The following is a 23,691-nucleotide window of genomic DNA, read 5'->3' on the forward strand; positions in this document are numbered from 1 at the left end:
TGAAGAATATATAATACATGTAAAGGGATAGTTTCGTAGTTATGGAAAAATCACGTCGTGAAATACTGTTTAATTGATATTTTTATTCAAAGTATGACCTACCATTTTCGACTGGTAGGTCAACGATACACACTTCATTTAACCCATTGATTAAAGACCAAAACGGAATTTTCCACGCCATTGTTTAGTGCTGAGTGGCTCGATCTGTACCTCACCAGATCTAAATATTGTCTTTGACCGGTTACTGTCGGACGATGGCTGACAAGCAATTAACTGCGTCGGCGCTTTAAACCGTGTATTGTTTAAAACTCTACAGACGCCCACGACAGTCTATTAGTATGTGTCGGGACTTATCATAATCACCTACATGGTTCCTGAAGATATATAACTTGAGATTGTTAAACTAAACTATGACAAACCGCTTGCCCTAGATATCCTAGACAGAATTTTCCACGCCATTGTTCAGTGCTGGATGACTCTGTACCTCACCAGATCTAAACCTTGTACTTGCCCGGTTACTGTCGGACAATGGCTGACAGGCAGCTAAATGCGTCGGTACAGTAAACCATCTATTGTTTAAAAATTCTACAGTAGCTCACGAGAGTCTGTTTGTCGGGACCTATCATGATCACCAACATGGTTCGGGAGGATATACAACTTCGAAACTAGATTATCAAAGTAAAATATGGCAATCCTTGCCGTAAAGATCCTGCAATGTAGGGAACTTTCACACACATTTGGATACACACTGTTATTGCACACAATGTCCAAAATTCTTTCCGTACTTTCCCCGGTTTGTAGATGGGGGTGGGGGTGTAATTAAGTTGTACTTCTCTCGTCATTATAACGGTATGCACCGAGTGCGCAGTTTTCACAGTGTGCACCAGTGACTGCATCGAGTCTTTGTGTGTTTACGTAATTACACACAACGTTACTGTATAGTACTACCATTTAGGCAAGACTCCATCTGGTTACAAGTAAGAAAAACACATTTTCTAATTTACCCAAAGATAAGCTATCCTCTTTCGGAGCTCTTATCTAATGCATTTACTGTTTTGATAGTAAAGTACAAACTGAAGGCTGTGATGCAATTTTTTTTTAAGTCAATGTCAATATTAGCGACGTGTCAATTTACCTCCAAACACGTTGGAAATGATATTAGATAATTTAGGGTAACTGACCGAAAAACGTATCTGATGATGATACGCATTTAGTAGCAAATCAATAAAACGATCGTACTAGACTGAGTGAAGAATACATGTAAAGGCATTAGCAACATATTTTCGTACTTTTGGAGACACCAATTGCCATTAATTATAACCCGCAAATTTCACCATATTATCACACAAATATCACACCTTACCCCCTTACAAACCCCATGCGTTTGAGTCCTCATGGACTCTATCTTGTATGTGCACGTTGCCCTATCAAGCACCAGTTCAATGGACAATATATTTTTGTCTCATGTATACCAACATCTTTATTAATAAGCAAGAAGAAATATTAAATCATCAGAGCCAAACAAACGCTGGGTTCTCTATAGCATTAAAGTGATAACTACCGCATACAGCTATTCACAAATGGCAATATTCCAGTAGGGCAACAAAACCGATTCAAAACACATTAATGCGTTCTCGATGCATCTATCGTTTTCTTACTTTGTGTCATCTATAAAATCTGTGAGGAGCTGGCATCAGGAACCAATACAATACCCTACATGGCCAGTATCTCATTGCAATCACAGAAGTACACCAATTCATTGGCTTGGCTTCGTGAATAAGCTAAGGACAAACCTATATACGAAAGTATTCACTGAAAAATACAGCAGATGCAAAATCTAATGTTAGATAGCGATGTGATGGTTAAGAACTACAACAATATATCTATTTATAAGTCAATATCTATAGTCAAATAAGACTGAAAATTGGGTACACGTAGTCTATCTATGATATTCTTTGGTTTAAAGTCTTCCCTCGTAACGTTACATTTAACACCATTGTTGTCAATCCAAGTGTCAGGTGACAAGTATTGAATTGAAATCCTATCGTTACATAAATCACGAAACTTGCAAAGACTTAAAAAAAGCAAGCACAATATGGAGCGGTGATAATCTATGCTGAATGTTGGTTGTTTGATATCTTCTCCTTGGGTCCTCAGTGGGGCGGTGGCTGAAACATGATGATCACACAGGCCACGGCTTCAGCTAAACCCTCCCTCCACGGCTCACTCCCACCTGCACACCAACATGGCGGTCAGCAGGGCGCCGAACAGGACGTCCATGCACAGGCGACACCTAGCGGCCACATTGGTGTACCTCGCACAAACCTCTGGCGTCTTGACGGCTACGAACAGGAAGTTGTAAAAGAATGTATAAGTGAACGAAGTTCCCAACAATATACACATTGCACTTGCGATTTCCCATATACACTATGTAGTGTTGCGTGAAGGGTGGAAATTCTGTCATATGTGATTTTGTTCTTGAGAATTGAATATGCAGCGCAAAGTTGCGATGATACTAGCATCACTTACCGGGATGGGCTCTGTATAGTGCATACTGATCCGTTCCTGTTGCCAGACACTGGGTGGTTCGGGAGGCATTCTTCACACAGCTGTCCAACTGCTGAAGCAGCCTGTGGTCGACATAAGTATGACATAAGTACATGATCAGTAGCTCTCTATCTACACAAAATACTCTCTATCAAGATGCTCACAAACTACATTTTTTCCACTATCCAAGACCAAAGCTTTACAAACACATCTCTTGGAGAAATACGCTCGATTTGTCTGTACATGTATAATTGATAACGTGGATTCAGTGACAGCGGCACAGAGATGAGGACGCCCATCCGTGGGGCGAAGACGGCGTACCGCAAGACCCTCCAAAACGCATTGAACAGTCTCCGTCCCCCGATGATCGCCAGTCAACCGACAGATAGAGCACACTGCACTCCAGAGTCCCTAGTTGGTAATACACTACACATGCCACCCTCCCAACTATTCACACTACACATGTCACCCTCCCAACTATTCACACTACACATGCCACCCTCCCAACTATTCACACACTACAGCATAACCCCTGCTCACAGCTCCTCACACACCACCGTGACTCGTCTTTCCCACTTACTGGCACAGCTGCTTCACGTCTCTCTCTCCACGGTTCACGGCGTTCTGGGCAGGGACGGCGCACGTGTTTATCATCTCGGTGCACTCTGTTCACGTTTAGTACATGTATATCATTATCTTTGATCGCCGTTGGCCATGCCACCTTCTTTCAATAATTTTTTTGCACACACAAATCGGCACTTATGACCACCCAAAACCTGGTTACAAGACCAATGCAATCTATTACTGTTCTTACTTAGCAAATCAAGTTAGGGCTGGATAATGAATTCGAAGCTAGTTTTCACAGATGACCACGTGACGACCATCTAATAAACAAATCATTCTCTGCTTTTATTAAAAATGTAAAGCTGAAACTAATCATCACCATCATCAGTCGACGTAAAGCTGAAACTACTATCAAAATGTAAGAAGAGAAACATACGCAAAACTTGGCCATGAATGGTCACTGCTCCCACAAGCAGAAGAACGACTCCCTGGTAGGTCCGCATCATTACCTATACACCGTGATGAGGAGTGGAGAAAAACAAGTCAATACCGTGGTCAGCAAAGAAAATACCTCAACCGCGGAAGAAACCTAACGGGAACCACATATCAATGCCCCCCCCCCCCCATACACATATTGTTTCGTTCAATAGCTAATAGTCCTGTTATTCTCTCCTGATATTGAGTGACTCAAGCGGTATATTTCTTGTGTACATATCATATATATGTTAATAGTGTATGTAATGAGACACTCGCAATATTGTTATGTTTGCAAATGAGGGACATGCAAGTAATTCGATGTACTTTTACCACATACATTTTTCCGCATGTAGGTAGTAATACTGTTATATATGATAGGAGTTACGTTACTAGCGATAAAGTAGAATCCGCTTAAAAGCAGAGCTCGATAGCATCACCACGGGTAGAGGATCGTAGAGGGGCCGAGAGGTGGTGGTCCGTTCATTCGTTCAGATCCTTGTATTGCCTAGTGGCACAGACGGCAGCAAGCTTTCTTTCTTTTCAGTAGGTAGGATATACTTTTATAGAGAGAAGCATCCACACTTTACGTCCCTCCCGAAAGATGGTTGCAGCCCCAAACGAGATGCCCTTCCCAGGATGGAAGCGGGGTTTCTCAGTTACATGTACCAACTATTTAAAACCAGGTCAACTGTGAGACTGCTACCAATTGAGTTACAGGTTCATTCTCGAGAGTTGGGGGGGGGGGGGGGGGGTCAAAAAAGCGCTACGATCCAGAAGAAGGCAGTGTAGTACTAGTAGCGAGTTCTCATGAGGAACAGACAGAAACCGACAACGATGCTGATTCCGAGAGTATAATAGACATGTTCTCGTGAATATGATAAAGACATGAAAGAAATACATGAGGACGACGACAGTAGTTATGTCTTATGAGCAAGATTGTACGCTCTATCTAGACTGGAAAGCTCAACAACCATATTATTGTTAAGATACTCTTTTACGAAAAACAATGAATTAATCTGTGAATTAGTATATCTTAATGCAAATGACAGCTGTGCATGGACTAGGTTTATTTACCTTTCTAATCAGTGTAGTCAGTGGCAAGTGGCAACAAACACGGCGTGCTTATACATAATAAGATCAGTAAGGTACGTAACATTACTACTAACACCACTTAGGCAAATACAAGAAAAATCAGCTGTTTCTCTAGCTCTACACGCTCGTTCACATTTAAATGTACACATTTTGTAACTTCCGTTACCGTTTGAAGTAAGACGTTCCTGACATTAAGCCACATATAAGGTGCCAAACTGTCGTTTTCAAAAGCCAGAAAAGTTGTCATAAAAACGACAGTTTATATGTGGCACATCTTAATGTCAGGAACGTCTTACCTCAAACGGCAACGGAAGTTACAAAATGTGTACATTTAAATGTGAACGAGCGTACACCGTGAAGCGCTGACTTGGGTGCCAACATGAGTGCCAACTATTCTTTTAAAATACATGATGCAAGATTGCTATGTGATCCTGGTGTTTGCTCAGCATAGGAAAGCTTATGATATAAGCATACCTTGACTTTTTACCGAGAGCGCTTGATGTTTTTTCGGGAATCCTTTCAGCCAACTTCTTGATGTATCGTATAGTGGACTCGTCGCTTCCTGTGCGGGCCGGGAACGTCCTGTGTACTGACAGGCGTACTACAACGGTCGCTCTTTTATGCTTTTCTGTGCAACCGAAGATCACGATGTACAGATATTTTTATCTGAATACATGAGATCATGATATGATCTAAATCTGGCTCGAGGTGCCCTACCCTTCTTGCCATTCCCGATCAACGACCCCTCAAGTAGTTACATATGCAAATTCACTGTTACACACGCTGGCCGGGGATATGTTTTATCAGTTTTTTCAGATCAAACATGTTTAAATAGCCCATCAAAATCAAACGGGTCGTGTTTTTGTAAGAACTGCACTTATCTTCGCCCATTCCGACAGCACAGAAATGACGATGTGCAGTGAAACTCAGACGAGATAGACAGCCACGTGAAAAACGAAAGACACTTTGTGGGAAAACGTTGCGCAGAACTGCATAATTTTGTATTTTATTCTATTCAAACACATAAAGGACCAAGGTTGAGTCCACAATGCGGCGATGCAGCGCGGATTTCAAAAGATTGTGAATCCAGCGTGTGTTGGCACGGAGCATGTTACGTTCGCTGTTGTAATCAGGACAGTTTGGCCGGCGGTGCCGTGACCGTACTCAGCACTGTAATGGCATAGCGGCCGGACCGGTAATCGTGTGGCCACAACCACGTTGGACATTTTCAGTGACCGCTATAGGCTGAATTCTTAATGCTTAGGTCAATGAGAAAACCCAAGGGACCGACAAAAAGTGACCGCTATGGCATATGGCCAGGTGGCTGCTATACTCAGGTGCCTGTCGTGTGGAGACATACATACCTACATAACAGCGCATAACAGTGGTACGTGTGATGAAAGTACTATTTGCATTGTACGTAACACAGCTAGAATAATTTTCGACTAGACTGCTTTACAATATTATATACTTAATGTGACCCATTGAACTCATCATTGAATACTCTGTTTAACTGATAAAAGTGGTATACTTTTATTTAGGTGACACATACAATGTCAATAATTTTCGTTTGCTAGGCCGATATTACACACGTCATTTAACCCATTCAACACAGTCAGAATTTTCCACACCATTGTTCAGTGCTGGGTTGCCAGATTTAGATTTAGCACTTGCTCGGTTAGTGTCGCACAATGGCTGCTGACAAGCGTCGGTGCAGTAACCATGTGTTTTAAAGTTCTACAGAAGCCCACAAAGTCTATGTGTCGGGGCCTATCAGCTTGGTCTGGGCAGAGAGTTGTATAATGTAGCACCTGAAGACAATGGAAAAGGCCCGGATGAAAAAATCAGTATGAATGTAACGTATTTACTAACCATAACACGTTATGTATTTAAATGTATATATGATACATGTAAAGGAATGGTTTCGTAATGGAAAAATCACGTCGTGAAATGCTGTTTGATTGATGCTTTTATCTAAGGTAGCATTTTCGACTGGTAGGTCAATATTACACACTTCATTTAACCCATTGATTAAAGACAGAAACGGAATCCTCCACACCATTGTTTAGTGCTGGGTGGGTCTGTACGTCACCAGATCTAAATCTTGTACTTGCCCGGTTACTGTCGGACAATGGCTGGCAAGCAATTAATTGTATCGGTACAGTAAACCATGTATTGTTTCAAATTCCACAGAAGCCAACGGCAGCCTATGTGTCGGAACCTATCATGATCAGCAACGTGGTTCCGGAAGATATACAATTTCGAAATTATATCATCAAACTTAACTATGACAAACCTCGCCCTAGAAATCCTACAATATAAGGAGCTGCTGTACAATATCAAACAGTTGGGTACATTCTGAAATTCACACAAAACTCATAATTGTTACCGTGACCCCCCCCTCTGTGTGTGTGTGTGTGTGTGTGTGTGTGTGTGCGCGCGCGCGCGCGCGCCTGTCTGGGAATGAAATAACTAAGAGGATAACATATTTGATAATGAAATGATTTTCGACTGGTAGGTCAATATTACACACTTCATTAAACACATGCACATTGAACACAGAAACCTCCTCACCCGTGCAAAGTACGATGTCATGGAAAAGACTAATTTGGTAATAGTAATTGAGGAGGGAGTACAAATTCAATCAATAAAAACAACAGACTCATAAAGGCAGAAGTCTACAATAGTCCCCTTCAGTATGTTTTACTTGAAAGTTGAAACTACCTTAAAAATCAGTAAATAAGAAGCATAATTCATAGAAAACTGTAGGCTTTAAAGCCAAACAACTACATTACATATCTGACATTACATATTGAGAAAAGCGAAATAACAAAGTCTGAAGACACCCTTGCAAATAATACATGCTTTTCATCTTATCTAGTCATTGGATATCTAACAATGCCGCCAGCGAACGCTCCGTTGTTGTGGCATATAATTATTTATACTTTTATGTTGTATCTTAATGCCCACTTGTTGATACATGTATATATTTAAGATGTTAAAATCATGTTTATAACCATCGCAACCTTTACACTATCACACCATAATGAGAGTAGCAATGTACAAACAGGCTCACTAGAGCTGCATTCTAGATATTACTTTTTACCAAAATATCATCTACAACTTTTGTCAGAACTTCGGAGAGGCGCTTTACATGAATCCATTCCACTACATGTTGCCCTGATAGATAAAATAACATCTTACTAAAAATTCCTTGAAAAAAATCACCAAGCGTATTTTTCCTATCACCTAATAAGTTTATCTTCTGTGCCAACTTCTACGAAGTCCGGTTTACAAGATATTAGATATCACATTATTTTACTGTAGACCAACACATGATCTTCCCCATGATTATCATCCGCGATATTCTAGTTATCAATCAATCTCTTGTGATGATTTTTCGCAGCTTTCGGTCAGGCCATTGTCGAAGTCAGCTCACGGACTTGCGGCTGAAATGTGAAAAAAAAGCTCACATTATTCCCAATGCACAGCGACTATGTTTGAAAGTCTACTTCCATGACAAAGGTATAGCAACCAAAAGGTAATCAAAGGAATTCAACAGACCTGACCTCATTGTTAACGGCGGATTATTCTAGAAGATTATAGAGTAATATAATGTAATATAATGAAAAGTTACTGCAATGGCCAAGTCACCCCAAAACAGATCATTCGCCTTGTCAGCAACAAAATGAGCTGTTAGAGACTTGCGCGCGCTACAGCCGACCGAAGATGATGATTCTAAATGTATAAGGTAGTATCATGCCCACCTTTCTGACAGATGAAGTTCCTGCGAGAACCACAGTTCCAGTAAAGCCACTGGTAGGCAGAGGCGGGCCATATCAGAACGCAGTTCCTCCACACACTGTTGCTGTTACCGGGGCGGAAAGGCCGGAAACTGCCCAGCGCTGTCCCGTCACTATGACGCCATGTACCCTCCTCCACCCTGTCACTCAGCCCGATCCAGTAAGGCCTGGACATGGAGGGACGTGGCAGGCATTAGAACTCAATTACACAATGATATGATTATATGGATGACATCCGCGCTCGCATCAATTTTTGTCCGTTTCCCAAAACAAAACGTTTGCGACCATAGCATAAAGTACAAAGAAGCTGCAAAATGAGCAAATATATGCCGTCAATTGGAAAATAATATCGGAAACCGATACTTATGTCGTAGAACCTCTTTTTTCTAATGTATACTTTGCATGTCTATCAGTAGAACTTAGCTGAAAAATATGTTTTGAACTCTAAGCGAACGAGATGCGAAAGAACAAAAATACGGATTGATCTTGCGTGTTCTGCGTGCAGTCATTTATTTCAGGCTTCCTGACCACTTAGATTTCATAATAGATGCAACTTTTCTTTTGCCTGACACGCTTGCATCAGTTTCGGAGTGCCAAGAAAATGTTATCCATTTAATCAAATCAGTATGCCTAACGATGGAAAACATACTTAACAAGTTCATGTGAGTTCATCGATCAGCTGATTCCTACTGTTTTATAAACTGACTTACGGAAAATATCCTAGGACTAACCAACTGTCTAGTGTTCCCAAAATAGCTTTCCATACAACACTAGCGGTGAGATGTTTTTCGAATTCGCTTTAAAAAGAGCAACATTAACATAAACACAGCATGCCAACCATGTTGAGATTATTACTATTCTTTATTGTATATACACATTACCGTAATACATACCACCTTCATACGTGGTAGGGCGATGGTTACTCACCTGCGGTTTGTTGTAGCGATAGTCATTTTGAGGAAGTTGTGCGTCTCTTCGTCCTTCACACAAGCCAGACGGGCGCCTCGTGCATCGCAGTCTGTTTCTGCAGCTGCCACGTTCTTCCTCACAGCAGTCGGAGAGAACCAGAAGCACTGGTCCTGGAACAGCCTAAATCCGGCAGGGCAAGCTGGAGGGAAGATAGCATGATATTGTCTATACTGAGCAAGTAAATATCCAAACACTACAACTATCAGCATCGATGAAACTGTTCTGTGTATCAAATACACAATGTATCATATCAAGTTAGGACTATCATTCTGAAGAGCAGTTGTCTGGACAAGAGGATCGGGCTGCTTGACAAAACTATCACCATTTGTGCGGTTTAATTTCGGTCCTAATGTAAACCAACAGCACGAGGTGTGTGCAACGCTATTCAACGGTACGCCGATGTTATCGGGATAAACTACACATTCAAATATGGCGGCATGATGAGGATCATCGCTACAGGTAACCGCAAACAGTCGTGCAAACAGTCGACCTGTAAATTGAAGATACTTACTCAGTTCACAGTTGACACCTCCGAACCCACTCGGGCATTTGCAGGTGTAGGACAGGCGACCGTCTGTGCACACGCCGCCATTTTGACAGGGATTGGGCTCACATTCGTTGGTTTCTGATGGCAAATGACACTAACCAAGTTGTATTTACGATAGAAGATGAACAGAGTAATCAAGAGTGCAGAAATCAATAAATTCTGTCAAGCATATCCTATGAAAACATTGGCATGTCGGCAGCAAGAAGCTTCTCAAGATGGCATTGTAATACCAATGGTGCCATAATTGTGCTTTCTTTTGTTTGATTTCAAGATAAAACATCAGTTGTGATGCCTGCGTCTTTTACATATACTAATCAACTCCTTTACCTTTACCATCAACATCTGAATAAACACAGTCACGCTACAGGAGCTTTTAGAAGGCTACACCTGACGCACCTGTCTCACAGTTGTCTCCCACATACCCCGGCAGACAGTAACAGGTGTAGGACGACGGCCCGTCTATACAGATCCCTCCCTGGTTACAGGTGTCCGGCTCACAACGTTCAACATCTAAAACAGCAAGATGGCAAAATATTACTCACATCGGTGCCTATAAGTCGGCATGAAATACAATGACATCATGTAAACTTTATAGAACATTAACTTCCAAAAGATTGAGGCATGCATGTCGCATTGCAAAACCAATGTATTTAATGAGGGTACAAATGTATATATACACATGACTGTCTGCATACTGTAAGCTCTGATAAAGTCTTACCTGGTGGGGTCGGGGTTGGAGCATCTGTGGGCGGCTGGAGAGCTGGAACAGAACAATAATGCCGTTATCTTAACTTACTACACGTTTAATGCACTGGATAGGGTTGTCCAAAACAAACGCGACAGGCAACAGAGTAAGACGTTATCATATATATGATAAATAGAATGTGTATGGAGACAACCAGGATTGACCTGGCGCTACATATATACTAAAGACCAATACTCACGATACTCGCAAATATACGTCAGCTGTGAGTTGCACGGCATGGGCTGCCAATGGTACCCGAAGGTTTCGCTCATGCGCACACAGTCTTTCTTTCTGCTGTTCCAAGTTCCTTCTGCCCACTCGTTAAAAGGATCGCTGACAAGGACATCGTCCACATACCTATAACAACAAGATAATTACAGTTTACAAGCCAAAGTTGGTATTTTACAATTTTACAACATAGCTTAAGTTCCTATTTTACCTTTTCAACCATACATTTAATCCAAACTGTTTTGCAACTTTAAAAGGTCCTTACTTCCATACACCTTCTGTAGTACTATCGTCGATTCCTATCCACGGAGACCCCCCACCGACATGTTGGACATAGTCCATCAGGAATCGGTGCGTGCTCGGCCGCTTCACCACCGCCAGCTGGCCGTAGACGTCCAAATCAGCGCAGGTCCGGGCAGCTTCGCTATAAGTGGACTGGTCTTCAAGGAGACAGTAGCACTTCCCCTCATGGTGGAACCATCCAGATTCACACACTGCAAATTGATGTGCATGAATTATTGAATAGAAGGAAATACAAATTTCGACCAAACAAGTGAAGTCGTAAGAAATAAAAATTCAACTTTAATACAGGATCCCGACTTCTAAAATGCGACGCTTACATTAAGCTATAAAACTATCCATTCAAATCTTTTTTGGATAAACATTACATTTAGTCTAGTAGGTGTTTTATGAAAAATTAAAAGCTATATCTGTAAAGCAAAAACAGGATATCGACGCACCACTGCTTGTACCAGTCGAAGCAAAAGTTGTAGCTGCAGTCGTCGCGGAAATTTCGCAGCGTTGTCCTAAAAAGCCATCAGGACACACACAGCCGTAAGAGTTGACCCCGTCCACACATCGGCCGCCATTTTGACATGGACTGGGTGTGCACACGTCATCTATTTGACAGTTGACTCCACTGAAGCCGGGTGGGCACACACAGGTGTACCGGTTAACCCCGTCTCGACATTGGCCGCCATTTTGACATGGACTGGAGGCGCACTCGTTGATATAGCTTTGACAGTTGACTCCGCTGAAGCCGGTACCTCGACAATCGCAGGTGTACCTGTTGACTCCATCGATACATCGGCCGCCATTTTGACATGGACGGGAGGCACACTCGTTGATATTGGTTTGACAGTTGACTCCGCTGAAGCCATCAGGACAATCGCAGGTGTACCTGTTGACTCCGTCGACACATCGGCCGCCATTTTGACATGGACGGGAGGCGCACTCGTTGATATTGGTTTGACAGTTGACTCCGTTGAAGCCAGCCGGGCAGACACAGGTGTACCTGTTGACTCCGTCGACACATCGGCCGCCATTTTGACATGGACTGGAGGCACATTCGTTGATATTGGTTTGACAGTTGACTCCGTTGAAGCCAGCCGGGCAGACACAGGTGTACCTGTTGACTCCGTCATGACATTGGCCGCCATTTTGACATGGACTGGAGGCACATTCGTTGATGTTGATTTGACAGTTGACTCCGCTGAAGCCAGCCGGGCAGACACAGGTGTACCGGTTAACCCCGTCTCGACATTGGCCGCCATTTTGACATGGACTGGAGGCACATTCGTTGATGTTTGTTTGACAGTTGACTCCGTTGAAGCCAGCCGGGCAGACACAGGTGTACCTGTTGACTCCGTCGACACATCGGCCGCCATTTTGACATGGACTGGAGGCGCACTCGTTGATATTGGTTTGACAGTTGACTCCGTTGAAGCCAGCCGGGCAGACACAGGTGTACCTGTTGACTCCGTCATGACATTGGCCGCCATTTTGACATGGACTGGAGGCACATTCGTTGATATTGGTTTGACAGTTGACTCCGTTGAAGCCAGCCGGGCAGACACAGGTGTACCTGTTGACTCCGTCACGACATTGGCCTCCATTTTGACATGGACGGGAGGCACATTCGTTGATGTTGATTTGACAGCTGACTCCGCTGAAGCCAGCCTGACAGTCACAGGTGTAGGAATTGTCCTGACCGATGCACCGGCCGCTATTTTGACATGGGTTGGGCCGACAGGCTGGAATGATATCGATAACGAATCAAATATCCCTCCGGGATTTAAGATAGTTTCTTCATACATACAGTATGTCTACATGTTTGCACATATGCTGTTTTCCTAACTGTGAGCTCTTGACATGGTCTAGAAATTGAAATGTTTTAATCACCTTTCTACATGACCGTACAGCCAAACATTGGACTGCACTTAAGTATAGGCAACAGCACAACCCAATCCCAAAATCTGCGTCCGCCCTACCTGCCTAGTACTTGGGGTCGTAAGTCTGCAAATTGTATTTTATTTTCTCACATTAATCATTCATATCTATATCAATAAACATTTCTTTACCAGCTGAAATACAGGACCGTCCATCCGACCCAAGGCTCCACCCATCCTGACAGGCGCAGGTCCGTCCTCCGCCAGGGACGGGGAGACACAGCTGGGCACAGTTCCCGTTAGACGTCGAGCAGGCTGAACAAAGACGAACAAAGAAGGGGAACTCTTAATGACCATTGCAATATATAGGGAAACACACCTTCTTGCAGCTAGATACACCTTGAGCACGTAAATGAACCCACCACATCTTTCTAAAAACAGTAGGGGCATGCCCCGGTGTGAGTGGATCAAAACATTCCGGCCTAAATGGGGTAGGGAATTTCCCGAGCAGCCTTTGTAACCCCTGCTTCTCCTAATGGGTCAGTGAGTCATGCTTGTCTCGAGCATTGATGTTTCTAGGGTGAAGAGATGCTGCTATAGTAACAATTCGTTCAGTGCTTAGATGAGTGCCCGCCCACGGCTTTGCACTGAGCGAGTTCGTTAGAAGAAAAAAAAATACACAACTATCGGGAATTACTGAAAGACAACGCCCAATGCGCACTTTCGGTCTTCATCACAAATAACACTGACCATTTGGTCGACTTGGAGTGTTTGAGGTTGTCCTGACGTGGATGTCATTCAGCTTTTGAAAGTGCGGGATGCTGAGCTTGAGGTATCCTTGCAGCAACTTGCTGATCCTGAACCGAAAAAGGGTCATCATTTGTTATCCAAAACACTTATTCAAACAAGGTTTGCCGACGTCACACTTCCGTTCAGGTCAGACCACCTGACATGGGCTTCGGGTCAATTCAACTTAAAAGAACCAGAGGACTGATCGTAGGCTTGTTGGTTAGCGCTTTATTTACTTTGGGTACGGAAAAAGCGTAAAAAATATTTATGTCAACTAACGTCATACTTGGACATTCATTCGCGCAATTCGAATCAAACGAAGGTTGTTGGAAACTGTTCAAAAATGATAACACGCTCTGTACCTGTGAACGCCTGGTATATTCCACGCTGTCCAGTAGATATAGGTCTCATCCACAGCTATCCCGAACAGGTGGGCATTAGCGTGTGTCAATAGCTTAGCGGGGCTTGGGTTGCTGCCAGTCACACCAGAGGTCCAGATCTCGCCAGTACCACCATTGCACCAGTACAGTCGGTTTGCTGTGGTACACAATCACATAGAAAATGTTAACTCATCAGAAGTATATATTTCTAAAAGAAAATCCACGCCTAAACGATTTTCAGATAATGTCAAGTACATAAAAGCAAGGTTCTTTTCACAATCAAGTATTTACAAAGAGCCGACGTTTCGATGACTGTCTGTCATCTTCATCAGAGCAATACTGACTGGTTCACAGTGCACTGAAGCTAGGTGTTACTGCTAACAATGCAGTCCCAAACGTAAAGTATTGTTACAATAATAGATACTGCTAAGCAACAATGGTGAGATGATGCGGTTACTTGATTGTGAATAAAAGAACCTTGCTGTTCAGTCATTCACCAACCTGATGAAATTATCACGAGTGTCAAGAACATTTATGAGAAATTACAACGTTGCCTTTCATGAATTCATGTAAACGTTTGTGCATCGATTCACTGTCACGAGAGTTAGACCACTTTAACCTAAACATATAAAAAATTACCACGGGCATGAAATCATGTTTATATTAACGCTATGTTGCAGAAGTCAGAACTCACTGACCTGCAGCGTCTAAGGCAAGACCGTTTGGCCAGTGACCCTGCACGACGTTGACAATGACAGACCTCTGTGTGCCGTCCATCCGGGCACGCTCAATCTTAGACGGGTTTCCCCAGTCGGTCCAGTACATCCAGCTACATGGGAATAGTTTTTTTTAGAATTAAGGAATGTATTGTACTTGTACCACTTCATCAGGAATTCGAAAATGATCTATTTTACTTTTGTCGTACGATGCCAATCTCATTTGCAGAACGAACGGTCGAACATGGTATGAACAAGAAGTGGTAGTTTCTAATTATATCCGTTGGCATGAATTAGAATCTGATACAGTAAACACTCATCAGAAGTACATACCCAGAGTTGGGGTCCACTACGATCGCCCTTGGCTCGTCCAGCCCCTGGGTGATGAGAGACTTCCTGAAGCTGCCGTCCAAGCGGGAGACGGTGATACGGTCTGTTCCGGTGTCTGTCCAGTACAGGTTCCTGGAAATGACGTCCACTGCAATGCCGTCAGGGACTGGAAAACGTAAGTATGGCATCGGTTGATAAAAGCATGTATAGTAAACATGCATAGTAATATCCCTGTGACAGATCCAACAGACCTGGCCGAGGTTTGGTCATGACCCAAGTCCCAGTGCGTACAATATACCTGTAAATGCATGCTATTTATTTGTTGTGGTTCGCGGTGAACTCTTTGCCGCGAACTTAAAACCACCGCGAACACTCAATTTTCTCTTTACCGGTAATTAAACCCCGCGAACATTTCTGCATTTACAGTAGTATACCACAAATGGGTCGTAATGATGGATTTGTACATTTGACATGATAACTCATTAATTGTGGCATATTACAATATGTAATGAGACATTCTACATATAAATGCTTGAAGGGTTGAATCTTGGCATTCCTTCCCTATGCAGAGTATTCATGAATTAATGTTTAGATCTAACTATGAAGTTTAATTTTTATGGGGAATCACCCACACCATGTGGCACATAAGGTTTTATGACAACCTGATGCCTGCCCCCCATCAAGTCTCAGCCCTGGGCCGGTCTCGTAAGGAAAACGGGATACCCGACTATTCGCTCCGTTCACGCTGGTCCAATATACAAAATCCCCCTGTAAAAAATCATAGAAACGGCAATTAAAAATATTGTAATTCTTCTTGAAATGTAGTACTCATGGACACTTGTCTAGAATTAAAACACAAAAGTACATGGAGCTGTTCTAGTGAGAGAAAAAAGACAACAAGGAAAGTATTGGCGAGAGCGGCTAGAGGACCTCATTTCCATTTTAAAGCAACAAAGGTACATACAACATGTTTTGTTTATGAGGGTGCTCATAGTCAGGCTGCTATTTTACCTACTATTTTTTCAGTACAACAGTATTTCAGTACAACACCTTAGATGGTCTATAGTTTAATTCTGAACATCAATTATTGACATCGTACCGTTCGGTCGTAGTCAACAGCTGTAGGCCTGTTGGTAGCGTTGCCGATGCTGTAACGAGCCCACTGATAGCTGTTATCATCGTCTGTTGTTAGCCGAGTGATGGTCCTGTCCGTTGAATCCGCCACCAGGATCAGCTTGTGTCCCGCCGGGGCGGCTCTGTTTCCTGTGGTGAGGTGGAAACTCATCATTCTTCATCTTCAAACTTTTACTGAGATAATCATGTCCAGTAAACAAACCAAAAAAAACACGTTTCTTTCCCTGACTTCTTTTGGCCATACCGTATAGGCGCGTTCATTGTTACAAATGCGCATGAACAGCAAGATGCATTGAATGAATGAATGAATGAATGAATGAATGAATGAATGAATGAATGGTTTATTTGCATAGAGGCATTTTAAAAACATTTCGCAGCCAGTAGGCTGAATTGCATGTTTTTGTACAGAGTAATCGTTTTTACACATGGAACTATAAAATTACAAGTAATATAAAACAACTTACTACATATAAGTATTACGCATATACTGTAAACTTACATACACTTCATCATCATCATCATCATCATCATCATCATTCTTTCGGGTTTCCGGATTTACATAAACTTCCTAAAATCAAATATTGCACATATACTAGTGACGAATTCATATCATCCTCATTCTTCCGGATTTCCGAATTTACATAAACTTCCTAGAAATAGATATTGCATTGTGGGTAATATGTCAAAGTTAAACGCCCCTGAGACGCAAGAATACACCTCTAAATATATATTTAGTATGGTCTAGTCAAGGGCTGTTTACAACGTGTGGGCCTTCACCTTTGACATATTACCTACAATACATCTGATTCACACCAGGTAGTCAAAATTTTGTTTTCGATGACGTCACAGCGAATAAGGCGCCACGTTCTTTTGAGAAGCAAACAAAGAAATTATGATGCACTGTATACTTTTCTAATAAAAACGTCAAAGCCACTTGAAAATCTTACCAGTTGATGAAACACCACCGTCCACAGGTTTGCCGAGTTCTAAAGTGTCCACCTCGCCCGTCTCAAAGGCTGCTGGTTTGTTACCCTCGGCAGTGCCGACTGTGCTGTCCGGATCCGCTCCATCTGATGCCCCGCCAGAGCTGCCGGGCGCACCTGCTTGGTCTGGTGTTAAGTTCGTGTCGGAATCTGGAGTCTCTTTGGCAGCTGCCTGGTGGCCTGTGCGGTAACACATGGATTGGTGGGTATCATCGCTGAAACATATCGCCGCGGTGAAACCAGACGGCCTTGCGAACACCCACAATATCGTTGCTGGTTATGTCCTGCGTCAACTTTTGACGTTAGGAAAATACATCTTATTCATCACCGGTTTGCCAGGCTACTTCGGTTGAACGAAACGCCATTTTGACAATCCAAAAGTCAATCCGCGGTATATCCTGTATGTCTGGAGAATGTCAATCAATCTTAAAGCTATGACATGCACAGTCCCTCCCCATCACATTACATCGGGGCTAAATAGCATCTTAACATCCTACCACAGAATTCACCACAGAGTTCAAGATTGTATTATTTTGCATTTAAATCTTTTCACAAGTAACTCAACAACTGTATAAAGAGAAACGTACATGTCAGCTGGATAGCCACCAGTCCCCAAAGCAGAAGGATGATTCCCCGATGGGTCTGCATCTTGAACTATATAACATGGAGAATAATGGAGAAAAAGGGGTCAAGTCGAGCTCCATGAACAAAGGCAACTCTGTCTCTGATGATATAGACTCATGTTGTGTTGTCCTCAAATGTTGTATAGTCGTCTTGAATTTCACTAACGTTCAAATCGTGTGTGTATGTAATGTATGTGTGTGTGCGCGTGTGTTTGTGTGCGTGTGCGTGCATGTGTGTGTGCGTGTGTGTATGTATGTGTGTGTGTGCGTGCATGTGTGTGTGCGTGTGTGTATGTGTGTGTGTGTGTGTGTGTGTGTGTGTGTGTGTGTGTGTGTGCGAGCGCGCGTGAGTGAGTGCGTGCGCGCGCGCGTATCTGTGTGTGTATGTACTATATGTGTGTACATTAAAATTTCTACAAGGAACTTTTCTGCTTGAACAACTAAATAGGATAATTGCCACATCACGGGTTTTGCCCGCACGCAATCGCTGCGAGTACATTTTTTGCTTCGTAAAATGTCAGATGGCATGTAGAACATTTCATCCAGTCTTCTTTTTCCTTGTAAACATACTCTCCGAGACGTGCATTCATACGCAGCGGCTTTCGTCGTCTTTCGTCGTCTTTTGTGAACCATCCAGTGTAGTCAGTGCAAATAGGGGGCACTGCCGAAGCTGCTAAAAGTGGCATCGAATTGCCTGGGAGGTAGGCAGGCAGGCGCGAGATCAATAGGTCGATCCTGGGTTTGATTCCTGGCTAGACGCTGTATTCTTGGGAAAGCATACTTCCGTTCCGTGTGTGTGTATATGTATGTATGTATGTATGTATGTATGTGCGTGTGTGTGTGTGTCTGTGTGTGTGTGTGTATGTATGTGTGTGTGTGTGTGTGTGTTTGTGTGTGTGTGTGTGTGTGTGTGTGTGTGTGTGTGTGTGTGTGTGTGTGTGTGTGTGTGTGTGTGTGTGTGTGTGTGTGTTAAAATTTCCACAAGGAACTTTTCCGCTTGAACAAATAAATAGGATAATTGAACATCACTGGTTTTCTTCACACGCCATCAGCAACACAAAATAATCGCATGACCTCAACCTTTCCCGTGCGGCTGTACGAGACTTTATTCTTTTGCGCCATTGCATATACCGACGAGCTGCATTAAAAAGGACGGGGTTTTGCATCGTTGATTGAGTCTTGGCACTACTTCGAGGAACACCATACAGAGCTGTTTATACACGGTTGTAATACCTCCTGGTTGTTTGTTGCAGTTAATTTTAAAATGGGAGGATACGTTGCGATAAGACGCTGCAACGTTTGAATGTTTGGATAAAAATGCAACATATATTTTACAAAAACAGTCGACGGTCATCAAATTGAAATGAAAACAACTGTCATTGAGCCGATGCTATCACAGTGCGTTGGCAGCATAATTGGTGGGAGAGGTCACTGAGCATTACATGTCTCGCTGTGTAAACATTCTTTGCTTCTCTAAATGTCATAGGGCATGTAGAACATTTCAACCAGTCTTCGTTTCCTTGTGAGCTCGTCGTACGCCAGGTAGACTTTGTTATTCGAAGGTTCACAATTTTTTCTTTGGGCAAGAAATTCGAGGTAGTGGTTAATCAGTAAAACAACGTTAGAAACTATGATCACCCAAACCGCTCAGTGGAGCTGATCATGACCAGGACATAGTGATTTATGGCTAGGATGGGGGAGGGGATCCACAGGTGTGCTATATAATGAACATATCGAGCCTGCATTCATAGCGACTTCTGTCGTCGTTTGTGAACTACCTAATGTATTCGGTGTGTTTAGGAGGCACTACGTACTGAAACTACTAAAAAAATAGTGGCGTCGAATGGCCAAGTGGCCAGGCAGGCCGACACTAGAAGGACAGGTCCTGGGTTTGGTTCCTGGCGTTTCTGACTAAACGTTGTATCCTTGGGAAAGGACCTTAACACAACTTTCTCCACTCCATCCAGATATAAACCTGGGTACCTGGCTTTGCATTGGTTGGGGAGGTAAAAGGCGATGGAAGGAGAGGGTTGGGCTCCGCCTTCCAATACTATGCCCTTGACACAGTGGATAACAACCCGCTATCACTGCGGCCTCAAAATGGCAGTGGGACTACCTTTAGCTTTTTTACTTTTACTGAAACTACCACAAGACAAATGCGCCATTGTAAGAAATGGACAACAAAAACAATAATGCATTCCAGTTCACAACAGCATTTCTTTGCAGACACTAAACTACGGATGCAAAGAAAAAGTATCAGGGCATCAAGTTGTCTTTAGTAGAGGACATTTTGACGGACTTGTGTGTATATTTTGATCAGCCTCAAGACAGCCTCTGAATTAATGATCCGGGGCTGCGGTGACACGATACTAAATTGTTTTCAATGTATAGCCGGTGGGATTTTCTACTGACACATACGTTTTCTGTGTACGTTCTACCTGCCTACGCCGACCACTCTAGGAGCTGAGCAAAAGCTGTTGCTTTAGACATGTCGTCTCGATAGATTAACGCAAACAAACACTGAGAAGGCGTCCCCCTCAAGGCATCCCCACTCAATGTGTGATCGAAAGGCACTTAACAATGTTTTCAGACAAGAAAAGTAGCCAAATGCTTTAAATGTTTCTCTTTGTCAGGTTGATCGTCTTCTTTTTCAATCGCTGCTTGCCGAATCGCCGACGCAGTAGTTTTCATTGCCTACTGACGGGCGGGCCAAAATAATGTCAACGACGAAAGCATGATAATTTCAACGCAATTTGACAAAGTTTCACCACTATTTCCCAATTGATACTGTGACCACATGATTGTAAATCGTGCGGTCGTTTTAGACAGTGAAATATCTAACGTGCGGTCACCAGACCGTGCTGGTGGTAGTGCTTAATGCTTGTATCTATGGGGAGAACGAGAAAAGAACACATTGGGCAGGTGGTCACCTTGGATCGATGGTCACCTTTACCAGGTTTGACTGCATTTGCCCAGTGTGTAGAAGTTTTCAACATTTTCAAAGACAAACATACTTGCAGGTGATACCAGGTGCCACCATTTCAATACAGGTTCTCTTTCCTAGGTTATTGTGGCGGCGTTTTAACAGGTGGTAGTTTTCGAAAAAGAATTGCGGTGATTCAGTACGAACCAAAGTTTCTAATCACACGCGGTACAGACCCCTGTTGCCTGTTCAGTACGACGACGTGTTTGTGACATTACCAAACAGTAAGATTTTTCTAGATTCTACAAACATGGTCGCTTAAGCGTAAATGATCAACGGTTTGTCCAATTTTCTGTCAACTTATCTCTCGGACAATAAACGGGCCAAACGCTACACATCACATAGAAAAGGCTTACTGTATCAAGGAGATAGGCAGAGAGCACCAAATATGCTACATATACATGTACTGCAATACGAAGTGAACTTACTGTCGTAATTGATGGGCAATCTTCAGACTGCTGTCGGCCACCTTCGCGATGCCCGCAAACAAATGCACAGGCTTCACGGTCAACTTAAACGACGAACAACGTGCCGATCACCACTCTAAGACGGCAAGCAGCTCCCTTGTAGCTGACGGGAGACAGTTATGTCAGACAAAGCCACCGATCTGGGATTTTATCTCTCTCACAATGAAGTTTTTTTTTCTTGATTGAACTAACAAGATAATTGCAGGATCACGTCACCTAAAGCTTCAAACCCAAATTTAGATTCATTATCTCAACCTTGGGCCGCGACCATAGCTTCATGTTTACGCTAGTTTCATTAAATGATTGACCAAGATTATCAATGTTTTTCATTATTTCGCATGACCTTGGCAATGATATTGGGCTTGACAAACAACGACTAGTATAAATCGAGATTAGCTCAATCAAATCGATTGAGTCTGGAAAATCTTCATGAAAACAACATTAATAGTGGGCGGGGCTTGGTAAAATTCAAGATTATTCCGAAAAGACCAGACGAAACAAAGAGGTCTGATGGCTGCATGTGAAGAAGATTGCATCCAATTGTTAAGTATCATCTTCGAGACGGACTAGATTACAAAGTTATAGATATCTACGAATACCAAATGTCAAATCAAACCTTTAATATATAAAATTCTATAACAAAATGTATACTAGTCCTTATTGTATTGTATTAGTAATTAGGATGTAAAGTTTTATTCTATACTTCTACTTCGTATTATGTTTACGAATTCTTGCCATACTTTGTACCATGTACAATTGTCGTGCAATAAAGTTCTTCTTCTATAATGCTTGTAGGTTCACCATTGTCACCTTGCCATGTGGTAGGGAGACAAGTGTGCACCATCGTGTTCTAATGTAATTATTTGGTTCAATGAGAAGAATGATAAACGGCGAACGTGTCCCAACACATACAACGTTACAGGTGACATGTGATGAGTGGCATGATGTACAGCCAAAGAATCTGATTGATGGTTCCCCGACACGACGCGGGGCAAATTTTCGTCCAATCAGACACATTTTCAGCCAGACTGATAATTACAGGATGATTAACCTTGTCAAATCAGTCAACTTTGCAACGGAAACAACTTGTCCCAGGTCATCAAAGACCCAACAAGAGGACAGGCAATGCTAGACCTGATCATTACCAACCTGGACAAACACTACAAAACACCCCAAGTAAGCAGCCCCCTGGGCCTGAGCGATCACAACACAGTTTTGTGGGAGCCGCTGACGACAAGGAAAGAGAACTTTACCAAGCGCAAAACACTGAGACCTATCCGTGACTCCGACCGCAGGGCCTTTGGCCAATGGATATGTTCTCAATCTTGGGACGAAGTTTACGCATCCCCAACCTGTGCCAGCAAGGCTACGACCTTCTACACAGTCATGGAGGACGCTATAAACAAATACTTTCCAACCAAGCAGGTAACAATGCACAACAAGGACAAACCGTGGTTAAAACCGGAAATTAAGGACATGATTCGTCGACGACAAAAAGCATTCTCACACAACAAGACGACGCTGTGGAAATACCTGCGAAACAAGGTGAACAGAGAAGTCAAGAAAGCTCGTAAGTCTTTCTACCAGGACAGAGTACAAAACCTTAAAGCAGAAAATCCGGCGGATTGGTACAAAGAAATAAAGACCATCCTGAATATTCAGCAGACAGAACTCACACTCACTATCCCTGGTCATGACGATGCAGACAGCAGTTTCATCTCAAACCACATCAACAAAAAGTTTGCAGGGGTAGCTCAGGGAAGACCGCCACTGGATCCGGAACTGTTACCAGCATACAGGCCCGTACAGTCATGCCCACCTGAGGTGAACATATGGGATACCTACAACCGTCTGCGCAGACTGAAAGCCGGAAAGGCGTCAGGGCCTGATCAGTTGAGCGCTAGGATATTGAAAGAATTTGCTTTTGAAATAAGTTACCCGGTCACAGATACTATGAATGCTTCTTTCAATGAAGGGTACGTCCCACAAGTATGGAAAGACGCCACGGTCGTGCCCTTACCCAAATCACATCCCCCAACAGTCGACAAACTGAGACCAGTTTCTCTTACCTCTCAACTCGCCAAGGTAGCGGAATCCTTCGTCACTAAATGGATCTTAGAAGATGTAAGTGCATCCCTAGACCAAC

General features: G+C 43.0%; 2 protein-coding genes across 2 annotated transcripts; both read right to left on the reverse strand.

Annotated features, from left to right (window-relative positions):
• Positions 1 to 1,452: 1,452 nt before the first annotated feature.
• Positions 1,453 to 5,261, reverse strand: LOC136430657 (uncharacterized). Its single transcript, XM_066421442.1, has 5 exons — positions 5,155 to 5,261; positions 3,548 to 3,620; positions 3,128 to 3,212; positions 2,530 to 2,630; positions 1,453 to 2,342 (listed from the first exon to the last, which is right to left on the reverse strand). The coding sequence occupies exons 2-5, from the start codon at positions 3,615 to 3,617 to the stop codon at positions 2,224 to 2,226; spliced, it is 375 nt and encodes a 124-aa protein (XP_066277539.1). The 5' UTR covers positions 3,618 to 3,620; positions 5,155 to 5,261; the 3' UTR covers positions 1,453 to 2,223.
• Positions 5,262 to 7,367: 2,106 nt separating this feature from the next.
• Positions 7,368 to 21,706, reverse strand: LOC136430644 (fibropellin-1-like). The gene is made up of 19 exons (XM_066421421.1): positions 21,507 to 21,706; positions 18,060 to 18,126; positions 17,437 to 17,652; positions 16,455 to 16,618; positions 16,018 to 16,123; positions 15,359 to 15,521; positions 15,008 to 15,138; positions 14,292 to 14,466; positions 13,891 to 13,997; positions 13,333 to 13,455; positions 11,713 to 13,005; positions 11,238 to 11,466; positions 10,944 to 11,101; positions 10,718 to 10,759; positions 10,396 to 10,509; positions 9,964 to 10,077; positions 9,411 to 9,591; positions 8,448 to 8,650; positions 7,368 to 8,129 (listed from the first exon to the last, which is right to left on the reverse strand). The coding sequence occupies exons 2-19, from the start codon at positions 18,118 to 18,120 to the stop codon at positions 8,116 to 8,118; spliced, it is 3,594 nt and encodes a 1,197-aa protein (XP_066277518.1). The 5' UTR covers positions 18,121 to 18,126; positions 21,507 to 21,706; the 3' UTR covers positions 7,368 to 8,115.
• Between the last annotated feature and the right edge of the window lie 1,985 nt (positions 21,707 to 23,691).

The sequence above is a fragment of the Branchiostoma lanceolatum genome, chromosome 3 (genome assembly GCF_035083965.1).
Source record: "Branchiostoma lanceolatum isolate klBraLanc5 chromosome 3, klBraLanc5.hap2, whole genome shotgun sequence".
NCBI lineage: Eukaryota > Metazoa > Chordata > Leptocardii > Amphioxiformes > Branchiostomatidae > Branchiostoma > Branchiostoma lanceolatum.